The 25,250-nt window shown below is 42.0% G+C and overlaps 1 protein-coding gene and 1 long non-coding RNA gene across 2 annotated transcripts; both read left to right on the top strand.

The window, feature by feature from the left end:
- The first annotated feature begins 1,110 nt into the window (after positions 1-1,110).
- On the top strand, positions 1,111-3,749 carry LOC106585419 (uncharacterized). The gene is made up of 2 exons (XR_001323966.2): positions 1,111-2,334; positions 2,788-3,749. It is a non-coding gene; the product is annotated as an uncharacterized lncRNA (long non-coding RNA).
- Positions 3,750-9,028: 5,279 nt separating this feature from the next.
- Positions 9,029-20,186, top strand: pmpca (peptidase, mitochondrial processing subunit alpha). The gene is made up of 13 exons (XM_014171595.2): positions 9,029-9,230; positions 11,778-11,980; positions 12,101-12,180; positions 12,347-12,429; positions 16,728-16,822; positions 16,984-17,084; positions 17,287-17,550; positions 17,647-17,739; positions 17,865-17,983; positions 18,080-18,170; positions 18,383-18,445; positions 18,562-18,706; positions 18,858-20,186. Exons 1-13 carry the CDS (start codon positions 9,184-9,186, stop codon positions 19,025-19,027), a joined length of 1,554 nt encoding a protein of 517 aa, XP_014027070.1. The 5' UTR covers positions 9,029-9,183; the 3' UTR covers positions 19,028-20,186.
- Positions 20,187-25,250: the final 5,064 nt, after the last annotated feature.

Raw genomic sequence — 25,250 nt, 5'->3', positions numbered from 1 at the left:
TTGAGGAAATGTGTTGCACTGCATGAGGCAAATGTTGGTCACACCAGATACTGACTGGTTTTCTGACCCACGGCCCTACCTTTTTTTTAAGCTATCTTATGACCAACAGATGCTTATCTGTATTCCTAGTCATGTGGAATCCATAGATTAGTGCCTAATGAATTTATTTCAATTTAATGATTTCCTTACATGAACTGTAACTCAGTAAAATCTTTGAAAATTGTTGCATGTATATTTTTGTTCATTGTATAAATGTCCATTGGGGTGTAGGCAGGGTAATATTGAGTGGGGGGGGGGTGTTCAATGTCCATGGGGGGGTGGTGGGGATGTTCAATGTCCATAGGGGGAGCAGCGGGGGGTAGTAGTTCTGGTAGCTATTCGTATGATAAATGTCGTAGGAAGTCCGGGGGGGGGTAGTATGTTAGTTTTAGCAATGATCCTCCTGCAATGTCTGCGTCTGAGCGATGGAAGAGGGGAGAACAGGCCGTGGCTCCGGTGGCTGTGATCTAATTATATTTTTGGCCTTCCTGTGACACCTGGTGTTGTACAGTGAGGGGAAAAAGTATTTGATCCCCTGCTGATTTTGTACGTTTGCCCACTGACAAAAAAATGATCAGTATATAATTTTAATAGTAGGTTTATTTGAACAGTGAGAGACAGAATAACAACAAAAAAATCCATAAAAACACATGTCAAAAATGTTATAAATTGATTTGCATTTTAATGAGGGAAATAAGTATTTGACCCCCTCTCAATCAGAAAGATTTCTGGCTCCCAGGTGTCTTTTATACAGGTAACGAGCTGAGATTAGGAGCACACTCTTAAAGGGATCATTTTATAACATTTTTGACCTGCGTTTTTCTGGATTTTTTGTTGTTATTCTGTCTCTCACTGTTCAAATAAACCTACCATTAAAATTATAGACTGATCATTTATTTGTCAGTGGGCAAACGTACAAAATCAGCAGGGGATCAAATACTTTTCTCCCTCACTGTAGGTGTCCTGGAGGGCAGGCAGTGTGCACTCAATGGTGTGTTCAGCTGAGCGTACCACCCTCTGTAGTGTCTTGCGGTCAGCGGTGGTGGAGTTGCCATACCAGGCTGTGATGCAGCCCAGCAGTATGCTCCCGATGGTGCTCCTTTAGAACACTGTGAGGGCCCTCGGTACGTTGATGTAATCCCCAGAGAAGACATCATTGATGTTATCCCCAGAAATTACCCGGAACATATTCCAGTCCAAGTGATCAAAACAGTCTTGGAGAATGGATTCTGATTGGTCTGACCAGCGTTGTACAGACCTGACCACCGGAACATCCCTCTTGAGTCTTTATTTGTCGGTCAGGAGGAGATAAATGGAGTCATGGCCAGATTTGCCAAAAGGAGAACGGGAGATGGCCTTACTCTCGTGTCGAAAAGGCGTGTAGCAGGGGCCCAGCTTAGAATCTCTGCAAATTGGACAGTCAATGTGTTGATAGTAATTTGCGAGCACGGTTCTCAAATTACTTTTGTTAAAGTCCCCCGCGATAATAAACGCTGCCTCCAGGTATGCAGTCTCCAGTTTGTTCAGGGTACAATGAAGATCTTTATGAGCATTTTTGGTGGTGGCTTGGGGAGGGATGTACACAGCCATGGCGATAATCCCTGAGAACTCTCTCAGAATATAAAAAGGGTGACATTTGATGAGTAAATATTCCAAGTTGGGAGAGGAGAGGCTCGTAAGTTCCTGTACGTTTCCCCTGTCGCACCACTTGTTATTGGTCGTAAAGCAGGTCCCTCTGCCTTTGTTCTTGCCAGAGAGAGCACCTTCCTATCTGCTCGATGAACTGTAAAACCCGCTGGTTGTATTCACCTCATTTTCAAGGGAAATATGGAGGGGGTCTGTTTAGGTTTATTTGTGGGGGACTTCCAGTAAAGCACTTCCGGCCAATAGCTCGCAGCTAGCTAGTTAACTAGCTCACTATCACTTCACACAACTTCCCAAACATGGATTCACGCAAAACAGGCATTTTATGTTTAGCAAGGGGATGCCACAATAACTGTCAGAAACGGAAGCTGTTCATGGAGCAGGAGTGTTTAGGCCACCTAATTTGTTGAGAAGCGAGTGCAGTTGAGGCACCTTTTGATTTGCACCCACCTCCTAAGGATGAGGAATCTCTTCAGCTTTGGCTCAAAGCATTGAACTTGAAGAAACAACCAAACCAACCCTATGTGTGTTGCTATCACTTTGTGGACTAGAGGCCGACTGAAGAGCATCCTTTCCCTGAGAAGTGGCTGGGCTATGATGCTCCAGTACAGACCAGAGAGCGACTTATCATCAGGACATCAACACATACAGGTAGCTGTTAGCTAGCTGCTACTCGCTAGCTATCATAACTTCTGCCTGATTCAGGACACCCCATTTGTTATCTAGTTTAGCTATGTTAGTAGTAGGTAGCCACTCCTATGTCCTAACATACTGTAGCTAGCTAACTGTTGTCTAGCATACTCACTTAGCTAGATAGTTTGAGGGCAGCCGATCTGATACAGTGTTGCTAGATAACTACCCGAGCTAGTTAGTCCCTACATTTAGCTATTCAACAACTTTAGTCTGACAATGTCTCCCACACGCCATGATTATCCCCACCATTGCTGGCATGCCACTGGTGATGCTCATGAAATGTCTAATTAGCTCAATTATTAAACGTTGAAGTGTTTTTTTTTGTTGTTTTTTTTACCTATCCATGACCATTAGGCTGTCTGTGTATTTTATTTTGTTAAACTTGTGGTCTCTCTTATGTTTGTTTGACAGATGAAGACAACTGTGGTGATGCAGAGTCTGATCTGAGTGTGCCAATGCCACCGCAGCATAAAGATGCTGATACTCAAATTCAGGTCCCAGCAGTGGCTGATCACAGCTACGTGTCAAGAGAACCAGTCAACAAGCCCACCTGCCACAAACAAACCAATGAGGTGGTGCAGAGCCATTGACCCAAACCATCCTGAAGAATGACACCAGCTCAGTGTTGTATACTGGCCTTCCTGTTAGTGTTTTCTTTGACCATTGTAGCATTTCTGCAGAAATTCTACACGGCTAACTTCAAAATGCATATCACTGATCAAACACTAATAACCTTGATGAAGCTGAAGCTGAATCCACTCCAGAGTGATCTTACTGAATGAAGAATCCTTTCCTACTGGATTGACACAATGGAGGAGCACATGAGGATTTATATTCCATATCTGCCAAGGGAGACAATCCAGAATACATTGACTCAGTGCTTCAAAGAGAAGTTCCCCAACAACACTTGCGTCATCGACTGCTCTGAAACCACTCTTCAGAAAGCACACAATCTTGATTCCATACCAGCCTTCACTCAGAAAGAAGGCCAGCTGTCTGACGAGGATGTCACAAGCACCAGAAGGATAGCTAATGTGCATATAAATGTTGTGAGAGTTATCAGACGACTCAAGGTGTTCAAAACCCTCTCCCAGACTGTTCCCATCAACCTGACACACAAAATGGACAAAGTCCTTAGAATCTGTGCAGCACTTATTAACATGCAGGGTGAAATCGTCCATGAGGATAACGAGTGAGCAGTGAGAATGTTCATACATCTGAAATGTAACTTTATACACTATAATTTCATCCATATGAGACACTGTGTGTAAAACAGTGCATTCGGAAAGTATTCAGACCCCTTGACTTTTTACACATTTTGTTACGTTACCGTCTTATTCTAAAATGGATTAAATAAATGTTTTCCCTCATCATTCTACACTCAATACCTCATAATGGCAAAGTGAAAACAGGTTTTTAGAAATGTATGCAAATGTCTTAAAAGTAAGAAACAGAAATACCTTATTTACATACAGTTGAAGTCTGAAGTTAACATACACCTAGGTTGGAGTCACTAAAACTCATTTTTCAACCACTCCACAAATTTCTTGTTAACAAACTATAGTTTTGGCAAGTTGGATAGGACATCTACTTTGTGCATGACACAAGTAATTTTTCCAACAATTGTTTACAGACAGATTATTTCACTTATCATTCACTGTATCACAATTCCAGTGGGTCAGAAGTTTACATACACTAATTTGACTGTGCCTTGAAACAGCTTGGAAAATTCCAGAAAATTATGTCATGGCTTTAGAAGCTTCTGATAGGCGAATTTTCATCATTTGAGTCAACTGGAGGTGTACCTGTGGATGTATTTCAAGGCCTACCTTCAAACTCAGTGCCTCTTTGCTTGACATCATGGGAAAATCAAAAGAAATCAGCCAAGAGCTCAGAAAAAAAGACCTCCACAAGTCTGGTTCATCCTTGGGAGCAATTTCCAAATGCCTGAAGGTACCACGCTCATCTGTACAAACAATAGTACGCAAGTATAAACACCATGGGACCACGCAGCCGTCATACCGCTCAGGAAGGAGACGCGTTCTGTCTCCTAGAGATTAATGTACTTTGGTGCGAAAAGTGCAAATCAATCCCAGAACAACAGCAAAGGACCTTGTGAAGATGCTGGAGGAAACAGGTACAAAAGTATCTATATCCATAGTAAAACGAGTCCTATGTCGACATAACCTGAAAGGCCACTCAACAAGGAAGAAGCCACTGCTCCAAACCTGCCATAAAAAAGCCAGACTACGGTTTGCAACTGCACATGAGGACAAAGATCATGCTTTTTGGAGAAATGTCCTCTGGTCTGATGAAACAAAAATTGAACTGTTTGGGCATATTGACCATCGCTATGTTTGGAGGAAAAAGGGGGATGCTTGCAAGCCGAAGAACACCATCCCAACCGTGAAGCACGGGGGTGGCAGCATCATGTTGTGGGGGTGCTTTGCTGCAGAAGGGACTGGTGCACTTCACAAAATAGATGGCATCATGAGGCAGGAAAATTATGTGGATATATAGACGCAACATCTCAAGACATCAGTCAGGAAGTTAAAGCTTGGTCGTAAATGGGACTTCCAAATGGACAATGACCCCAAGCATACTTCCAAAGTTGTGGCAAAATGGCTTAAGAACAACAAAGTCAAGGTATTGGAGTGGCCATCAGAAAGCCCTGACCTCAATCCTATAGAAAATGTGTGGGCAGAACTGAAAAAGCATGTGTGAGCAAGGAGGCCTACAAACCTGACTCAGTTACACCAGCTCTGTGAGGAGGAATGGGCCAAAATTCACCCAACTTATTGTGGGAAGCTTGTGGAAGGCTACCCGAAATGTTTGACACAAGTTAAACAATTTAAAGGCAATGCCACCAAATAGTAGTTGAGTGTATGTAAACTTCTGACCCACTGGGAATGTGATGAAAGAAATAAAAGATGAAATAAATCATTCTCTCCAGTATTATTCTGACATTTCACATTCTTCAAATAAAGTGGTGATCCTCACTGACTTTATACACAGAATTTTTAATAGGATTAAATGTGTTTAAATTAAATTGTGAACAACTGAGTTTAAATGTATTTGGCAAAGGTGTATGTAAACTTCCGACTTCAACTGTAAGTATTCAGACCGTTTGCAGTGACACTAGAAATTGAGCTCAGGTGCATTCTGTTTCCATTGATCATCCTTGAGATGCTTCTAAAACTTGATTGGAGTCCACCTGTGGTAAATTCAATTGATTGGACATGATTTGGAAAGGCACACACCTGTCTATATAAGGTCCCACAGTTGACAGTGCATGTCAGAGAAAAAAACCAAGCCATGAGGTCAAAGGAATTGTCCGTTGAGCTCCGAGACAGGATTGTGTCGAGGCACAGATCTGGGGAAGGGTACCAACACATTTTTTGAAGCATTGAAGAGGGAGAAGGGCCTTGGTCAGGGAGGCGACCAAGAACCCGATGGTCACTCTGACAGAGCTCCAGAGTTCCTCTGTGGAGATGGGAGAACCTTCCAGAAGGACAACCATTTCTGCAGCAGTCCACCAATCAGACCTTTATGGTAGAGTGGCCAGATGGAAGCCACTCCTCAGTAAAAGGCCCATGACTGCGCACTTGGAGTTTGCCAAAAGGCACCTAAAGGACTCTCAGACCATGAGAAACAAGATTCTCTGGTCTGATAATAGCAAGATTTAACTCTTTGGCCTGAATGCCATGCGTCACGTCTGGAGGAAACCTGGCACCATCCCTACGGTGAAGCATGGTGGTGGCAGCATCATGCTGTGGGGATGTTTTTCAGCGGCAGGTACTGGGAGACTAGTCAGGATCAAGGGAAAGATGTATAGAGAAAAATACAGAGAGATCCTTGATGAAAATCTGCTCCAGAGTGATCAGGACCTCAGACTGGGGCGAAGGTTCACCTTCCAACAGGACAACGACCCTAAGCACACAGCCAAGACAACGCAAGAGTGGCTCTGGGACAATTCTTTGAATGTCCTTGAGTGGCCCAGCCAGAGCCCGGACTTGAACCCAATCTAACATCTCTGGAGAGACCTGAAAATAGCTGTGCAGCAACACTCCCATCCAACCTGACAGAACTCGAGAGGATCTGCGGAGAATAATGGAGGAAACTCCAAGATTACAGGTGTGCCAAGCTTGTAGCATCATACCTCCCTGACCAAGGCCCTTCTTCCCCGATTGCCCAGTTTTCCCGGGCGGCCAGTTCTAGGAAGAGTATTGGTGGTTCCAAACTTCTTCCATTTAAGAATGATGGAGGCCACTGTGTTCTTGGGGACCCTCAATGCTGCAGACATTTTTTGGTACCTTTCCCCAGATCTGTGCCTCAATAAAATCCTGTCTTGGAGCTCTATGGACAATTCCTTCGACCTCGTGGCTTGGTTTTTGCTCTGACATGCACTGTCAATTATGGGACCTTATATAGACAGGTGTGTGCCTTTCCAAGTCATGTCCAATCAATTGAATATACCACAGGTGGACTCCAATCAAGTTGTAGAAACATCTCAAGGATGGTCAATGGCACAGGATGCACCTGAGCTCAATTTCGAGTCTCATAGCAAAGGGTCTGAAAACTTATGTAAATAAGGTATCTGTTTTAAAAACCTGTTTTCACTTTGTCATTATGGGATATTTTGTGTATACTGATGAGGACTATTTTTTAATTAATCCATTTTAGAATAAGGCTCTATTGTCATAAATTGTGGAAAAAGTCAAGGGGTCAATGGGTGGAGGTGGTTGATATTGTCTCCCTAGACTTTTGGGGACGTTTTACAATTTGTGGGCTCATTTCATAAATCATGCACATGTTTTTGTAATTTGTGAGCATGTTTTGTCATTCGTGAGCTTGTTTTATAAATCATGAGCACGTTTTATATCAATTCATGCACACGTTTTTGTAATTCATGAGCATGTTTTATAATTCACGAGCTCGTTTTATAAATCATGAGCTTGTTTTATCATTTGTGAGCTTGTTTTAAAAAAAATCTCAGTTAATGTCACATCCAGGGCTCAATACATTTGCGTTTTGGGGGGTTGCATTTCAAAGCAATGACTGAGGTCACAGATTATCCATTGTATTGACCAGATAACCATGTGGTTGCTCTAACAATGAAAATTAATTTCTTTAAAAATGGAAGGCAGTCGAGGAGAAATGAACAGGACCATTCTAGCCAATGAGAGGGCAGAGACGAGTGTAAACGACAGGCACAAGTCCGATAGAGGTTTTCTCAAAGTTGTCGGAATGACACGTGTCCTACTTAACCTAAACATTACGAAACTTCTATTTGATCAAATACGCCACTGGTAACAAATAAGCCATCAAAAAATGTTGGTAATCAAGGACAACTTGCATAGTAAAATAAATAAAACTCCGGGTTTGGTGAGCGAAAAAAAACACGAAAAACCACACCTGCTGGAGAAGACAGATTTTGGGTCCAGTTATCCCTCTCGCTTCGCCTCTTCCTCTGCTGACGTTCACAATTAGCTGACAAAACTTGGTTGTCAGTAGTTACAAAGTATGTGGCTATATATTTGCACAAGATTAGCAGTGGGGTTAAGGTTAGGATTAAGTTTAGAGTTGGGTTTAAAATCAGATTTTAAGAAGAGAAATTGTAGAAATAGGCGGGGTTTATGACTTTGTGTGTGTGGTAACTAGTGACAACCACAAAGGTTGGACCAGAGATATTAGATAAAGGAGATGGGAATCCGATTGGCAAAAAGGAGAAATATATAGACCCCTTTCTGTGTACAAGCATTGCCGCATGAGTGTGATGCTCGCAAGTTGGTGGCAGAACAAAGGGGAGTTCTTATAGTACGCCATCAAAAGAATCCTCTATTTACATGTTGCATATGACTGAATTTCACATTACTTTTAGATTATGAATGTCCTGCTTAATATAATGAGTGTCATCATCACAAGTGAACTGCATTATACTTAAAAAACACTTCACCCAGTAAAATGGCTCTTTGGTTAGCTTTTGCTAAAGCCTATGTCAATGAGCGTTAGCATTCTAGTTAACAACGGCTGCATCCAAAGTAGTTATTTTGCAAAGATCACAACCAAATATAGTGACTGTTCAAGCAAGTGACTGTTCGAGCAAGATTCAAAAAATTGTAAGCAAATGACAAACCAAAAAAAAGTGATTTTGTTTAGAAGTAATAAAAAAGTAAATGTAGACTGTTGAATGGGCAGAGATGGAGATGATGTATTACTGCCGCCAAGAGTCTCGCGCATCTTTGCATTACGTCAGTGTGTCGTTTACTGGAAAAGGGTCCATAACGCCACACCCAGCAGACTGTTGACCAATCGCGGTCATGCTGCCAGTTGTTTGAACGCTCGGAAGTCGGAGATTTCCGAGTTCCCAGTTTTTTTTTACGTGGCACATTAGTCGACAAACGTGCGTATTTTCCTCGAAAGTACGTAATGTCACAATTCCAAAGCTGTACAATATTACAGAAAGCAAGTTAATGATCTCAATTTTTGGAAAATATTTGTAATGTTGTACTTGTTATTGACGAAATTGATGCTAATGTTGGGGTTTAGAACTAGCGCCAAATTGACTCCCATTCACTCCTTGAAGGAGAGCTCTCCTTGTGCCAGAATTGCCCAGAATGAACCGCGCGACCCATGACGTAGCATGGGCAACGTACACAATGGTACGTAACACGATTGCAATGGAGTTTCCCATCTCCTCAAACGTTTCTCTGGTTGGAAATTGGTTTGACGTTGCTAGGCAATATTCGAAAGAGGAAGTGTTTTGCAGTATCATCCGGGTGAATTAGTGGTCTCAGATAATTCAATATGGCAACGCACATGTCGAGGTGCAGAACTTGGGGCCGTGTTCAGAGGTAATGTTCACGTCCATTTTAAAACAGTTGCATCTGTAGTTGCACTGACTTTACTGAAATATGTATGTACCTTTTCGTGGTCAGCTAGCTGGCCAAGTATAGCCTAGCATGCAAACAAGCTAGTAACGTTGCTCGTCGTGGAGCTAAGGACAATCAAAGTCAAACAAAACAATGTTGTGGAAAGCTAGATATTTTTGTGTCTAGTCGTCTTAAACCGAATAGCATTATTGACAGTAACGTAGTCTGGGTAGCCATTTAATTAGATGTTCAGTAGTCTTATGGCTTGGGCGGGGTAGAAGCTGTTTAGAATCCAATCAAAGCACATTTTGGGCTCATTCAGTAGTTTTTACGCGATTAAGTAGAATCCGGTAGAAAAATAATGTTAATTATAATTTATATTCCTAAAACACAAGTTGAAAATGATTTAGATTGTTGTATTTGTTGACATTTTACTGCATTGTTAGACGCTAACTAGTAATATAACAATTTCGCTGCAGCCGCTATAACGCCCGCAAAACTGTGTACCAGACCAATTAACTTGCTTGCTCTATTCTCGAGCCGACTAGGTGAGAAATCTGTCTATGGCCTTGACCAAGGCACTTAACCTTAATTGCTCCTGTAAGTCGTTCTGAATAACAGCGTATGCAAAATAAAAAAGTTCAGTAGACATTTATCATTTCATCTCCTTGTGCCACAATACTTACAGTAGATGGACAATAGGAAAAAGTTCAAGCAACATTTTGACAGGATAATTTAAGCAAATCATCACCTCACTGGTGGTTCTACATGGTGATGGGTTGGCTTTCATTTGATCAAATCAAATGTTATTCGTCAAATGCTTCGTAAACAACAACTAACAGTGACATGCTTACTTACGGGCAATTACCAACAATGCAGAGAAAGAAATTGGAGAAACATTAGAAAAGGAATAACACATAATTGCACAATGAGTAATGATAACCTGGCTATACAGGTACCAGTACCGAGTCGGTGTGCAGGGGTACGAGGTATTTAAGGTAGATACGGTGCCTTCAGAAAGTATTCACATTTTACAAAGTACTCTTAATGTCAAAGTGGAATAAAAATTCAAACATTTGCAAAGAATTTATGAAAAATAAAACATTATATATTGATTAGATAAATATTCAACCCCCTGAGGCGATACATGTTAGAATCACCTTTGTCAGTGATTACAGCTGTGAGTCTTTCTGTGTAAGTCTCTAAGAGCTTTCCACACCTGGGTTGTGCAACATTTATTCTTAAAACAATTCTTCAAGTTCTGTCAAATTGGTTGTTGGCACAACACTGCCAGGTCTCTCACCTCCTCCCTATAGGCTGTCTCATCGTGTTCGGTGATCAGGCTGTTGTGTGGTCAGCAAACTTAATGATGGTGTTGGAGTCGTACGCAGTCATGGGTGAACAGGGAGTACAGCAGGGGACTAAGCACGCACCCCTGAGTGGCCCCTGCGTTGAGGGTCAGCATGGTAGATGTGTTGAAGTCCAGGATCCAGTTACGGCGGGAGTGATGGCATGACTGTCAAATCCGTGAATGTGTTTGTGGCCAGCGACTTTTATTTTTTTTATTTCACCTTTATTTAACCAGATAGGCCAGTTGAGAACAAGTTCTTATTTACAACTGCGACCTGGCCAAGATAAAGCAAAGCAGTGTGACACAAACAACATAGTTACACATGGAATAAACAAACGTACAGTCAAGACACAATAGAAAAAATCTATATACAGTGTGTGCAAATGAGGTAAGATTAGGGAGGTAAGGCAATAAATGGGCCGTAATGGCGAAGTAATTACAATTTAGCAATTAACATTGGAGTGATAGATGTGCTGAAGATGAATGTACAAGTCGAAATACTGGGGTGCAAAGGAGCAACAAAAAAAATAACAATATGGGGATGAGGTAGTTGGATGGGCTATTTACAGATGGGCTGTGTACAGGTGCAATGATCTGTGAGCTGCTCTGACAGCTGATGCTTAATGTTAATGAGGGAGATATGAGTCTCCATCTTCAGTGATTCTTGCAATTCGTTCCAGTCATTGGCAGCAGAGAACTGGAAGGAAAGGCGGCCAAAGGAGGAATTGGCTTTGGGGGTGACCACAGAAATATACCTGCTGGAGCGTGTGCTACGGGTGGGTGCTGCTATTATAAATAAAGCACCTCGATTTTTTTCCTTGCCATTGAGTTTGAAAATGATCAACTGCGTTCTAAGTCCTGCGATGGACAGGCGCGTATGACTAAATCAACAGTACCAAACCAAAGATATTGGGAAACCCTGCTCTAGACTAAAGCCTCCATAGTCTGAGCAGTAGCCTGAATGTTCAACGTCCCAAACGTTAGCGTACACTGACACTGGCAACTTGGATTTCTGGACAAGCACACTTTGGCATCATCAGTGGTTAGCATCTGGTGCTAGCTGTATCATGTGGGTAGGTGAATCTGGTACTCATTTGTGAGAGTTCAGTTCACCTGTCAAGACATGCTGTTGTTGTTTGCAGCAATCCATAAAGTAACCTACATTTTTGCATTTACAGGTTTGGAATTGCAGCGTATAGAAAGTGCAGCAGTGGCAGTGGATATCCCAATATCTCACTCTCTGCACCGTTACCAGGGATCCCCAAACCAGTGTTTGCAGCAGTGGACAGCCATGAACAATGCGAGACTAAAATCACTACTTTGGAAAATGGCCTTAAAGTAGCATCTCAAAACAAGTTTGGTCAGTTCTGCACAGTTGGAAGTAAGTTGCTACAGATTTTGAATTGAGCTGATCTTTCTTTATCATTCTATTTCAGACCGTCTCTTGCCGCATAATCAATAAAGTATGACTGAATATTGATTTGATTCTCTCTCCTTCCAGTTTTAGTAAATTCAGGCTCTAGACATGAGACAAAATACCCCAGTGGAGTTGCACACTTTTTGGAGAAACTTGCCTTTTCTGTAAGTGTCACCTGTTTTGAGACGTCTTGCTAGTCAACAAACACCTTGTACAAAATATGTTCCACCGTTTTTTTCCTCTCGCTATGTTGTCATTTTGTAGCATAAGCAAATTGATTGCTATGTTTTTGTTCATGGCAAATGATGACAACACCTTCTGCATCTTCAGTCCACAGCCCAGTATGGCAGTAAAGATGAAATTCTTCTCACACTCGAAAAACATGGAGGGATCTGTGACTGCCAAACATCCAGGTATGAATAATTTATTTGGCTTTAATGTCCAGGTATGAATAATTTATTTGGCTTTAATGTCCAGGCACAGTATGTTTTCTCTCTGACTGATGGAAAGGTCTAGTGCAGAGTAGGGTTGCTAAGGGTTGGAAACCTTCTTGTACATTTTCCATTGGAAGTTAAGCCTGAGAATTTGGGAAATTTTACTTAAAATCATCAAAAGGTTAGCTTATAACAGTGAACTATTTTTGTGGGATACACAAGGCAATACTAGGTCTTGTGGCATATTTTGGTTAAACTCCCCAATTCAATGGAATTGCAACCCTCTGCATGCACAGTGCATTCTTCCATCACATGTACAGCTGATTCTCAAGATCTTGCACACTAATGAGATCCTATTGAGCCCACCCTACTACACTGTCTGAGCCAAGGACTACATGCTTTCTGGTAAGTTTTGATTACAATACTGGGTGGGGTGAATATATTTTATATGACGTACATGCTGTTTTGTTAACTAGTCAATAGTAGCCTACAGCAAAGTGTGTTTAAATCATTTCTAACTTGTTAAACATTTCTGCTAGTTAGTTTTTGCTACCTTGTGGGTTTTAGCTTGCTTGAGCCTGCAAACTGAGTGTTAATTCACCTGTTTCCATATGTTTCATTTTAAAACATTTATCTTACAAAGCAGTTGTTTAATCTAACTGCTTGACTATTTATCTGTACATGGAATTGTATTTTTTTTTTTTTAACAATTTTTTCCCTAATCTTTACAGGAAAATGCCACAGGCACCATCTGATGTGTGGAGACATTTCACTGCAGCTAATGTAGGGGGAAAAGCTGTGTACATTTGCAAATACTGTGCCAAATCATATGTGAAGAATGCAACAAAGATGCAGAATCATCTGGCCAAGTGCATAAAGTTCCCTCAGTGCTCACAACAAACAACCTCTGACAAAGGTCCCTCTACTTCTATTCAATGTGAAAATGATGAATCAGACACCTTATCGATAGCAACAGCTCATGGTCCTCCTGGAATCAGAAGTTTTTTTTGACTCAATGGAGGAACGTAGTCAGAGAAATGTTGATGAATATCTTGCTCGAGCTGTGTATGCAACTGGTTCATCTCTGATGCTCACATGCAATGTGTATTGGAAGAGATTTCTGAATGTTCTTCGCCCAGCATACACCCTCCAACCAGACATGCTTTATCTACTCATTTGCTGGATGCAGAGTTCAAGTGAAGGTCAAGCAAATCATAGAGAATGCAGAATGTATTGCAATCATCTCTGATGGGTGGTCGAATGTTCGTGGGCAAGGAATAATTAACTACATCTCCACACCTCAACCAGTATTCTACAAGAGCACAGACACAAGGGACAACAGACACACCGGTCTCTACATTGCAGATGAGCTGAAGGCAGTCATCAATGACCTTGGACCACCGACGGTATTTGCACTGGTGACAGACAATGCTGCGAACATGACGGCTGCTTGGTCTAAAGTGGAGGAGTCCTACCCTCACATCACACCCATTGGCTGTGCTGCTCATGCATCGAATCTGCTCCTCAAGGACATCATGGCATTGAAAACAATGGATACACTACAAGAGAGCCAAGGAAATGGTTAGGTATGTGAAGGGTCATCAAGTTATAGCAGCAATCTACCTCACCAAGCAAAGTGAGAAGAATAAGAGCATCACATTGAAGCTGCCCAGCAACACCCGTTGGGGTGGTGTTGTCATCATGTTTGACAGTCTCCTGGAGGGGAAGGAGTCTCCAAGAAATGGCCATATCACAGTCTGCTGATATGGACAGCCCATCAAGAGGATCCTCCTGGATGATGTATTTTGGGAGAGAGTGGTAAGCAGCCTGAAACTCCTGAAACCTATAGCAGTAGCCATTGCACGGATTGAGGGAGACAATGCCATCCTGTCTAATGTTCACTCTGCTAGCAGATGTAAGAGAAGAAATCTATACTGCCCTGCCCACTTCACTGTTGCTCCAAGCAGAGGAAACTGCAGTTCTGAAATACATCAAAAAGCGTGAAGACTTCTGCCTGAAGCCAATATACGCTGCAGCGTACATGTTGGACCCCAAGTATGCTGGCAAGAGCATCCTGTCTGGTGCAGAGATCAACAAGGCTTATGGTGTCATCACTACCCAGTCTCACCACCTTGGCCTGGATGAGGCCAAGGTTCTTGGCAGTCTGGCGAAGTACACTTCCAAGCAAGGGCTTTGGGATGGAGATGCAATATGGCAGTCGTGCTAACATATCTCATCAGCCACCTGATGGAAGGGACTTTGGATCTGTGGCTCTTTCCCCTGTTGCCTCCATCCTCCAAATCCCTTTTGTTGTTCATTGAAGTCATCCCATGTGAAGAGTCAACTCATTTAAAGTTCAATTCGTAACTAAATTGTTTTATTTATTTCTATTGGAAGGATTTAATAATTTGCAATTGTCTATAAGGTTTATCTTTCTGTCTCCATATGATTTGGTAAATATATCCAATGCAAAAAACATCTACATTTAAATGGTATTAATATTCATTTCCATGAATTTCCATATTCCTGTTAATACCCACGGAAAGTTTCCGCATCTGAATATTCCCCAAAATGTACAACCCTAGTGTAGAGTCATGGTACTCTTTATCCATTTTGATGTTGTAGATACAGTATGTAGTTGGCATATACAGTGCATTCGGAAAGTATTCAGACCCCTTTACTTTTTCCGCATTTTGTTACATTTTAGAATAAGGCTGTAACGTATAAACAAAAAAATCCCTCAATCTACACACACTACCCATCATGACAAAGCAAAACATTTTTATAGCAAAAGTATTGAAAATAAAAAAACGATCACATTGACATAAATATTCAGACCTTTTATTCGGTACTTTGAGGCAGCGATTACAGCCTCGAGTCTTCTTGGGTATGACGCTATGAGCTTGGCACACCTGTATTTGGGGAGTTTCTACCATTCCTCTCATCAGATTCTCTCAAGCTCTATCAGGTTGGATGAGGAGCGTTGCTGCGCAGCTATTTTCAGGTCTCTCCAGAGATGTTCGATCGGGTTCAAGTCCGGTCTCTGGCTGGGCCACTCGAGGACATTGAGACTTGTCCTGAAGCCACTCTTGCTTTGTCTTGTCTGTGTGCTCAGATTTGTCTTGTTGGAAGGTGAACCTTCGTGCCAGTCTGAGGTCCTGAGCGCTCTGAAGCAGATTTTCATCAAGGATCTCTGTACTTTGCTCCGTTCGTCTTTGCCTCCATCCTGACTTGTCTCCCAGTCCCTGCCACTGAAAAACATCCCCAAAGCATGATACTGTCACCACCGTGCTTCACCGTAGGGATGGTGCCAGGTTTCCTCCAGACGTGACGCTTGACATTCAGGCCAAAGAGTTCAATCTTGGTTTCATCAGACCAGAGAATCTTGTTTCTCATGCTCTTAAGAGTCCTTTAGGTGCCTTTTGGCAAACTCCAAGTGGGCTGTCGTGTGCCTTTTACTAAAGAGTGGCTGGCCACTCTACCATAAAGGCCTGATTTGTGGAGTGCTGCAGAGATGGTAGTCCTTCTGGGAGGTTCTCCCATCTTCACAGATGAACTCTGAAGCTCTGTCAGAGTGACCATCGGGTTCTTGGTCACCTCCCTGATCAAGGCCCTTCTCCCCCGATTGCTCAGTTTGGCTGGGCGGCCAGCTCTTGGAAGAGTCTTGGTGGTTCCAAACTTCTTCCATTTAAGAATGAGGGACCTTCAATGCCGCAGAATTGTTTTGGTATCTTTCCCCAGATCTGTTCATTGGCACAATCCTTTGTCGGAGCTCTACAGACAATTCCTTCGACCTCATAGCTGGGTTTTTGCTCTGACATGCACTGTCAACTGTGAGACCTTATATAGACAGGTGTGTGCCTTTCCAAATCATGTCCAATCAATTGAATTTACCACAGGTGGACTCCAAGTTTTAGAAGCATGTCAAGGGTGATCAATGAAAACAGAATGCACCTGAGCTCAATTTCGCTTCTCATAGCAAAGGGTCTGAATACTTATTTAAATAAGGTATTTCTGTTTTTTATTTGTAATAAATTTGCAAAAATGTCTGGACCTGTTTTCACTTTGTCATTATGGGGAATTGTGTGTAGATTGCTGATAAAGAAATTCATATTTAATACATTTTAAAATTAAGGGCGTAGCGTATCAAAATGTGGAAAAAGTCAAGGGGCCTGAATACTTTCTGAAGGTACTGTATAAATGATCTCAGTCCTGCTTTGTGGAAGGGGATGAAGATATTCAGTCAGTTTGTAGGATGCCTAAGGTTCTATTCACAGAGACACAACCATGTATGCAGTCTCTGCCGAGGTGAAGGGACTGGACACGGTAGTCAGCCTGCTCTCTGACGCTGTATTGCAGCCACGCCTACTAGGTGAGTCAACACTGAGTAACAGATCTGTCATGTTTAATGATGCTTCCCTTAATGACTAGAGAAAATGTTGACTTAATTGAATTGTCTACAAAGTAACAGACTGGTAAATGTTTTTGTGGGAGTATATTTTCATCAAGGATGGCTCTGCTTTGGGTTACTAGATGAGGAGATTGAGATGACTAGGATGGCTGTGCGCTTTGAGCTGGAGGATCTGAGCATGAGGCCTGACCCTGAACCTTTACTGACAGAGATGATCCATGCAGTGAGTCATGTGACTGGTTGATCCACTCTAAGTGACAGAAAATTACAACACTCTTGAGCTGCATGAAATCTATTGTTGCACTGTTTCTAATTGACTTTGGCCCACCTCTCTGCAGTGTACATAGATGATCAATTGCGCCATTTGTTGACACATATTTCTATGGCGATACATAATGTTTCACAACACTTACTCTGTGAACAAGGCAGCGTATCGGGGGAACACCGTTGGGTTGCCTCGCTTCTGCCCAGTAGAGAGCGTGGAGAAGATCGACAAGAAGCTGCTACACATGTACCTGCAGAGCTACTACTGCCCAGAGCGTATGGTGCTAGCTGGAGTGGGCATCGAACATGAACAACTGGTGGCCTGTGCCAGGAAATATCTGCTAAATGTAAAGCCAGTATGGGGTGCCAGTACGCCTACCAATGTCGACTTGTCTGTGGCACAGTATACTGGTGGAATCGTAAGGGTAAGTATTTTTCCCTTTGCTTGCTTTTTCCCTTTTCTTTTTAAAATATTTTCTTTACTAAATCAGAATGTAAACCTTTGTTTTTGATCCTCTCAGATGGATAAGGACATGTCAGATGTGAGCCTTGGCCCCACCCCCATCCCTGAGCTCACACATATCATGATTGGCCTGGAGAGCTGCTCCTTCCTGGTGGGTGCCCACTTTGATCGGTTGGTGTGGAGGATCTCCTGCCCACTTGGTTGAACTGTTGCAGGCTCTATGCTATCCTGTAGCTGGATGTTCTATTTATAATATATGCATGTTTTGTGTTACAGGAGGATGACTTTATCCCTTTTGCCGTCCTCAATATGATGATGGGTGGAGGTGGGTCCTTCTCAGCGGGGGGTCCAGGGAAAGGCATGTTCACTAGACTTTACCTGAATGTGCTCAACAGGTAAGCATGATGCAACATTCACAATTGTAATTAAAGTACTTAATATTGTATTATTTTGTGGATTCTGTTTATTGATTTTTTTTTTTTCTTCTACAGGCATCATTGGATGTACAATGCCACCTCATACCATCACAGTTATGAGGACACTGGCCTGCTGTGTATCCATGCCAGTGCAGACCCTAGACAGGTAGGGAGAGGGGATTTGGGAGAGGCATGCAAAGGCAGGACTTTACACTGTAGATGAAGGGCTAATACAAAGCTGCCATATGCTTAGAGAATAACATCAGGAGAACAGTTCAAAATAAAAACAATATTTTACTTTGTATGCGTGTTCTCTGAAGTTGTGAAAGTGCTGCTGCCATTCCAAAGTTGTTGATTACAACATCTTGCTTTATCAAGGTTCGGGAAATGGTGGAGATTTTAACCAGAGAGTTCATTCAGATGGCTGGGACAGCAGGAGAGGTAAGGCTTGCCATTAGCCTGCGAGGGGAAATTATGTCACAAAAGCGACAAAGCTTTCTGGACTTTAAACTCTTTCTTGGGACTTCAAAACTTTGCATCTCTCTTTCCGTACTCAGATGGAGTTGGAGAGAGCGAAAACGCAGCTCAAGTCCATGCTGATGATGAACCTGGAGTCGCGGCCGGTTATCTTTGAGGATGTTGGCCGACAGGTTCTAGCCACAGGGAAGAGGAAGCTGCCACACGAGCTGTGTGACCTCATCAGTGAGTACTAGTGCCCTCGATCATAATAGTGGATATTGATATCACCAAGCCCAGAATGAAACATTTGTCAAAAAAATCTTCATGGAGTAGGCTAATCATAACTGTCGTGACAAATCAGTACTTCTGTATGCTGTCTTTTCACTCTTTCCAGGTAACGTTACAGCGAGTGACATCAAGCGGGTCACAACAAAGATGCTGTGCAGCAAGCCAGCAGTAGCAGCCCTAGGAGACCTGACAGAGATGCCCTCCTATGAGCACATCCAAGCTGCCCTGTCCAGCAAGGACGGACACCTGCCTCGCATGTACCGCCTCTTCCGATAAACCCCCTCGTGTTTACCCAGGCATCACTGTATATACTGGACACTGGCCTACACTAGTGGTCTGGCAATGGAGCTGTGCTAAGCTCTGGGAGAGGACTAATGTTTGGATCTCAACTGCAAAAGAAAAGTGCTGAGAGAGTGGTGATTTTAACTACATTTTATTCAGTCAGGAAATACCCCTCCCTGTGTATTCGGAGAGTTACATTTTATTGCCAGAGGAAGTTTAATTTCCTGTTGTTCAGTATCTTACCAGACCCATGTTGGCTGGGACGCTTGGCATGCCATCCCGTTTAATTCCAAGTATGTTTGAATGAGTGTGGGTGAATATGGCTCGAGTGCTGCATTGCTTGATCTGCAGGGTGACCTACAAATGACCTTAATCTCAGAAGGGGTTGTGATTCTGTTCTCTAGCCTTTAGGATAGCAAACAGGCCTTGCAATGTCCTACTACACTGTTTTCACAGTTGATACAGGTACTTCCTTCAATGTTACACTTATCAGATTTCACAGGCTGAAGTCTCACCTAAGGCCTTGTCATCTTCAACAGAGGGTGACTGAAATCTGTAAGAGACACTTCTGACTAACTGCTAGCACTTCTGTCAATGTCCCTTCTCACACACATAGCTGAGTTGGTCACCTCTACCGCACAGGAGATAATGCGATAATAAAATAACATTGGGCAATGCTTGGATTGGTGTCACCAATCATGCGACTGTTGTTTCTTGTAGATAGATACACATTGATCTCCACTTAACCAGACTGAAATAAGATACTGTGTTGTGTAGTTAGTTTTAGTATTCTCAGTGTTCTGCCTGCGCTCCATTCTTTCATTCAACCCATTCCAACACAGTTTTGACCTCTGTATGTAAGTAGTACTGTATGTGTGTGCTGATATCCTCTCAGGTGACAGAAAATCTTAACATTTGTTTCTCCTCTGTTGCAAAACTATATTGCTAAATTGTAATAATGTATCCACAGCTTTTTCACTATTTGTGTTTCATCGAGACACTTCATATCAGAATACTGCCACTATTTTATTTCAAACCAAGATTTCTCTGGGTCCTCGAGAGAAAGTGAACCTATTGAATGTGAAGACCCATATGTGTATCTATATTCAGCCCAATTTGTTTCTGGTAAATAAATGTTAATATTGCCATAAAATATTTGTCTTATGTTTGGACTGCCAATGATTTAAGTTCTGAAGTTGAAACTGTCTTTGAGGGATATTCAATGTCCACTTCAATGTTATTGGTCACATACACGTGTTTAGCAGATGTTATTGTGGGTGGAGCGAAATGCTTGTGTTTCTAGCTCCAACAGTGAAGTAATATCTACCAGTTTCACAACATATACCCAAAATACACGTAATTCTAAGTAAGGAATGAATTAAGAACATATATATGCGTATGTCCGAGTGGCATTGGACTAAGATACAGTGGCATAGTATAGAGTACAGTATAGAGGTCGACCGATTAATTAGGGCCAATTTCAAGTTTTCATAACAATCGTTAATCGGCATTTTTGTACACTGATCATGGCCGATTACATTGCACTCCACGATGAGGCTGCGTGGCAGGCTGACTACCTGTTATGAGAGTGCAGCAAGGAGTATCTTATAAAAAAACAATCTTAACATAATCACTAGTTAACTACACATGGTTGATGATATTACTAGTTTATCTAGCTTGTCCTGCGTTGCATATAATCGATGCGGTGCCTGTTAATTTATCATTGAATCACAGCCTACTTCGCCAAACGGGTGATTTAACAAGTGCATTCGCGTAAAAAGCACCGTCGTTGCACCAATGTGTACCTAACCATAAACATCAACGCCTTTCTTAAAATCAATACACAAGTATATATTTTTAAACCTACATATTTAGTAAATATTGCCTGCTAACATGAATCTTTTAACTAGGGAAATTGTGTCACTTCTCTTGCGTTTGCAACAGAGTCAGGGTATATGCAGCAGTTTGGGCCGCCTGGCTTGTTGCAACTTCGCCAAACAAGGGATGATTTAACAAAAGCGCATTTGTGAAAAAAGCACAATCGTTGCACGAATGTACCTAACCATAATCATCAATGCCTTTCTTAAAATCAATACACAGAAATATATTTTTTTAAACCTGCATATTTAGTTAAAAGAAATCCAGGTTAGCAGGCAATATTAAATTAGGGAAATTGTGTCACTTTTCTTGCGTTCATTGCACGCAGAGTCAAGGTATATGCAGCAGTTTGGGCCGCATGGCTCATTGCGAACTAATTTGCCAGAATTTTACGTAATTATGACATAACATTGAAGGTCGTGCAATGTAACAGGAATATTTAGACTTATGGATGCCACCCGTTAGATAAAATAAGGAACAGTTCCGTATTTCACTGAAAGAATAAACGTTTTGTTTTCGAAATGATAGTTTCCGGATTTGACCATATTAATGACCTAAGGCTCGTATTTGTGTGTGTTATTATGATATAATTAAGTCTAAGATTTGATAGAGCAGTCTGACTGAGCGGTGGTAGGCAGCAGCAGGCTCGTAAGCATTCATTCAAACAGCACTTTGTGCGTTTGCCAGCAGCTCTTCGCTGTGCTTCAAGCATGGAGCTGTTTATGACTTCAAGTCTATCAACTCCCGAGATTAGGCTGGTGTAACCGATGTGAAATGGGAGCTAGTTAGCGGGGTGCGCGCTAATAGCGTTTCAATCGGTGACGTCACTCGCTCTGAGACCTTGAAGTAGTTGTTCCCCTTGCTCTGCAAGGGCGCGGCTTTTGTGGAGCAATGGTTAACGATGCTTCGAGGGTGGCTGTTGTCGATGTGTTCCTGGTTCGAGCCCAGGGAGGGACGGAAGCTATACTGTTACACTGGCAATACTGCCTATAAGAACATCCAATAGTCAAAGGTATATGAAATACAAATCGTATATAGAGAAATAGTCCTATAAATTCCTATAATAACTACAACCTAAAACTTCTTAATGAGAATATTGAAGACTCATGTTAAAAGGAACCACCAGCTTTCATATGTTCTCATGTTCTGAGCAAGGAACTTAAACGTTAGCTTTTTTACATGGCACATTATGCACTTTTACTTTCTTCTCCAACACTTTGTTTTTGCATTATTTAAACCAAATTGAACATGTTTCATTATTTATTTGAGGCTAAATTGATTTTATTGACGTATTATATTAAGTAAAAATAAAAGCGTATTATATTAAGTAAAAATAAAAGCGTTCATTCAGTATTGCTGTAAATGTCATAATTACAAATAAAAAAATAAAAAGTGTTTTTAAAAAATCGTCCGATTAATCGGCAGCGGCTTTTTTTGGCTCCTCCAATAATCGGTATCGGCGTTGAAACTTCATAATCGGTCGACCTCTAGTACAGTATACACAGTTGAAGTCGTAAATTTACATACACCTTAGCCAAATACATTTAAACTCAGTTTTTCACAATCCCTGACATTTAATTCCCTGTCTTAGGTCAGTTAGGATCACCACTTTATTTTAAGAATGTGAAATGTCAGAATAATAGTAGAGAATTTATTTCAACTTTTATTTCTTTCATCACATTCCCAGTGAGTCAGAAGTTTACATACACTCAATTAGTATTTGGTAGCATTGCCTTTAAATTGTTGAACTTGGGTCAAACATTTCAGGTAGCCTTCCACAAGCTTCCCACAATAAGTTGGGTGAATTTTGGCCCATTCCTCCTGACAGAGCTGGTGTAATTGAGTCAGGTTTGTAGGCCTCCTTGCTCACACACGCTTTTTCAGTTCTGCCCACAAATTTTCTATGGGATTGAGGTCAGGGTCTTGTGATGGACACTACAATACCTTGACTTTGTTGTCCTTAAGCCATTTTGCCACAACTTTGGAAGTATGCTTGGGGTCATTGTCCATTTGGAAGAGCCATTTGCGACCAAGCTTTAACTTCCTGACAGATGTCTTAAGATGTTGCTTCAATATATCCACACAATGTTCTTTCGTCATGATGCCATCTATTTTGTGAAGTGCACCAGTCCCTCCTGCAGCAAAGCACCCCCACAACATGATGCTGCCACCCCGTGCTTAACGTTTGGGATGGTGTTCTTCGGCTTGCAAGCCTCCCCCTTTTTCCTCCAAACATTACGATGGTCATTATGCCCAAACAGTTCTATTTTTGTTTCATCAGACCAGAGGACATTTCTCCAAAAAGTATGGTCTTTGTTTTCCAATGTGCAGTTGCAAACTGTAGGCTGGCTTTTTTATGGCTATTTTGGATCGGTGGCTTCTTCCTTGCTGAGTGGCCTTTCAGGTTGTGTCGATATAGGACTCGTTTTACTGTGGATATAGATTCTTTTGTACGTGTTTCCTCCAGCATCTTCACAAGGTCCTTTGTTGTTGTTCTGGGATTGATTTGCACTTTTCGCACCAAAGTACATTCATCTCTAGGAGACAGAACGCGTCTCCTTCCTGAGTGGTATGACGGCTGCGTGGTCCCATGGTGTTTAGACTTGCGTACTATTGTTTGTACAGATGAACGTGGTACATTCAGGCATTTGGAAATTGCTCCCAAAGATGAACCAGACTTGTGGTCTATAATGTTTTTTCTGAGGTCTTGGCTGATTTCTTTTGATTTTCCCATGATGTCAAGCAAAGAGGCACTGAGTTTGAAGGTACACCTCCAATTGACTCAAATTATGTCAATTAGCCTATCAGAAGCTTCTAAAGCCATGACATCATTTTCTGGAATTTTCCAAGCTGTTTAAAGGCACAGTCAACTTAGTCTATGTAAACTTCTAACCTACTGGAATTGTGCTACAGTGAATTTTAAGTGAAATAGTCTGTAAACAATTGTTGGAAAAATTACTTGTGTCATGCACAAAGTAGATGTCCTAACCAACATGCCAAAAGAATAGTTCGCTTTAGACAGCCAATGGAAGCCTTAGGAAGTGCAACGTCCCCCACAGACACTGTAGCTTCGATAGAGAATCAAAAGAAGAGCTACAATTCTCAGACTTTCCACTTCCTGCTTAGATTTTTCTCAGGTTTTTGCCTGCCATATGAGTTCTGTTATACTCACAGACACCATTCAAACAGTTTTAGAAACTTCAGAGTGTTTTCTATCCAAATCTACTAATAATATGCATATTCTAGTTTCTGGGCCAGAGTAGTAACCTGTTTAAATTGGGTAAGTTTTTCATCCGGCTGTGAAAATACTGCCCCCTAGCCCAGACAGGTTAACAAGAAATTTGTGGAGTGGTTGAAAAACGAGTTTTAATGACTCCAACCTAAGTGTATCTAAACTTCCGACTTCAACTGTACATATGAGATGGGTGATGCAATATTTACAAACAATTAAAGTGACTAAGATACCGTAAAATAGTGTAGAGTACAGTTTACACATATGAGATGAGTAATGCAAGATACGGAGACATTATTAAAGTGGCTAGTGTTTCATTTCCTTAAAGTGGCCAGTGATTCCTAATCTATGTCTATAGGCAGCCGCCTCTGATGTGCTAGTGGTGGCTGTTTAACAGTCTGATGGCCTTGAGATAGAAGCTGTTTTTCAGTCTCTCGGTCCCAGCTTTGATGCACCTGTATTGACCTCGCATTCTGGATGATAGCGTGGTGAACAGGCAGTGGCTTGGGTGGTTGATGTCCTTGATGATCTTTTTGGCCATCCTATGGCATCGGGTGCTGTAGGTGTCCAGGAGGGCAGGAAGTTTGCCCCCGGTAATGCGTTGGGCAGACCGCACCACCCTCTGGAGAGCTTTGCCGTTGTTGGCAGTGCTTCACCACACTGTCTGTGTGGGTGGACCATTTCAGTTTGTCAGTGATGTGTACGCCAAGAAACTTGAAGCTTTCCACCTTCTCCACTGCGGTCCCATCGATCTGGATAGGGGGTGCTCCCTCTGCTGTTTCCTGAAGTCCACAATCATCTCCTTAGTTTTGTTGACGTTGAGTGAGAGGTTATTTTCCTGGCACCACACTCCCAGAGCCCTCACCTCCTCGCTGTAGGCTGTCTCATCATTGTTAGTAATCAAGCCTACTACTGTTGTGTCGTCTGCAAACTTGATGATTGAGTTGGAGGCATGCTTGGCCACGCAGTCATGGGTCAACAGGGAGTACAGGAGGGGGCTGAGCGCGCACCCTTGTGGGGCCCCTGTGTTGAGGATCAGCAAAGAGGAGGTGTTGTTTCAGATGACAAAAGCTACATTTTTTAAATAAAACAAACCAATAACAAATA

Source organism: Salmo salar, chromosome ssa24 (genome assembly GCF_905237065.1).
Source record: "Salmo salar chromosome ssa24, Ssal_v3.1, whole genome shotgun sequence".
Classification (NCBI taxonomy): Eukaryota; Metazoa; Chordata; class Actinopteri; order Salmoniformes; family Salmonidae; genus Salmo; species Salmo salar.
This window is presented reverse-complemented; position numbering and strand designations above follow the sequence as displayed.

Excerpts from the sequence above, each read along its gene's own strand:
- pmpca (XM_014171595.2), top strand. The coding sequence starts at position 9,184 with ATGGCAACGCACATGTCGAGGTGCAGAACTTGGGGCCGTGTTCAGAG. Across the intron at positions 17,984-18,079 it reads TACCTGAATGTGCTCAACAG|GCATCATTGGATGTACAATG; the intron begins GTAAGCATGATG and ends TTTCTTCTACAG. Across the intron at positions 18,707-18,857 it reads CGAGCTGTGTGACCTCATCA|GTAACGTTACAGCGAGTGAC; the intron begins GTGAGTACTAGT and ends CACTCTTTCCAG.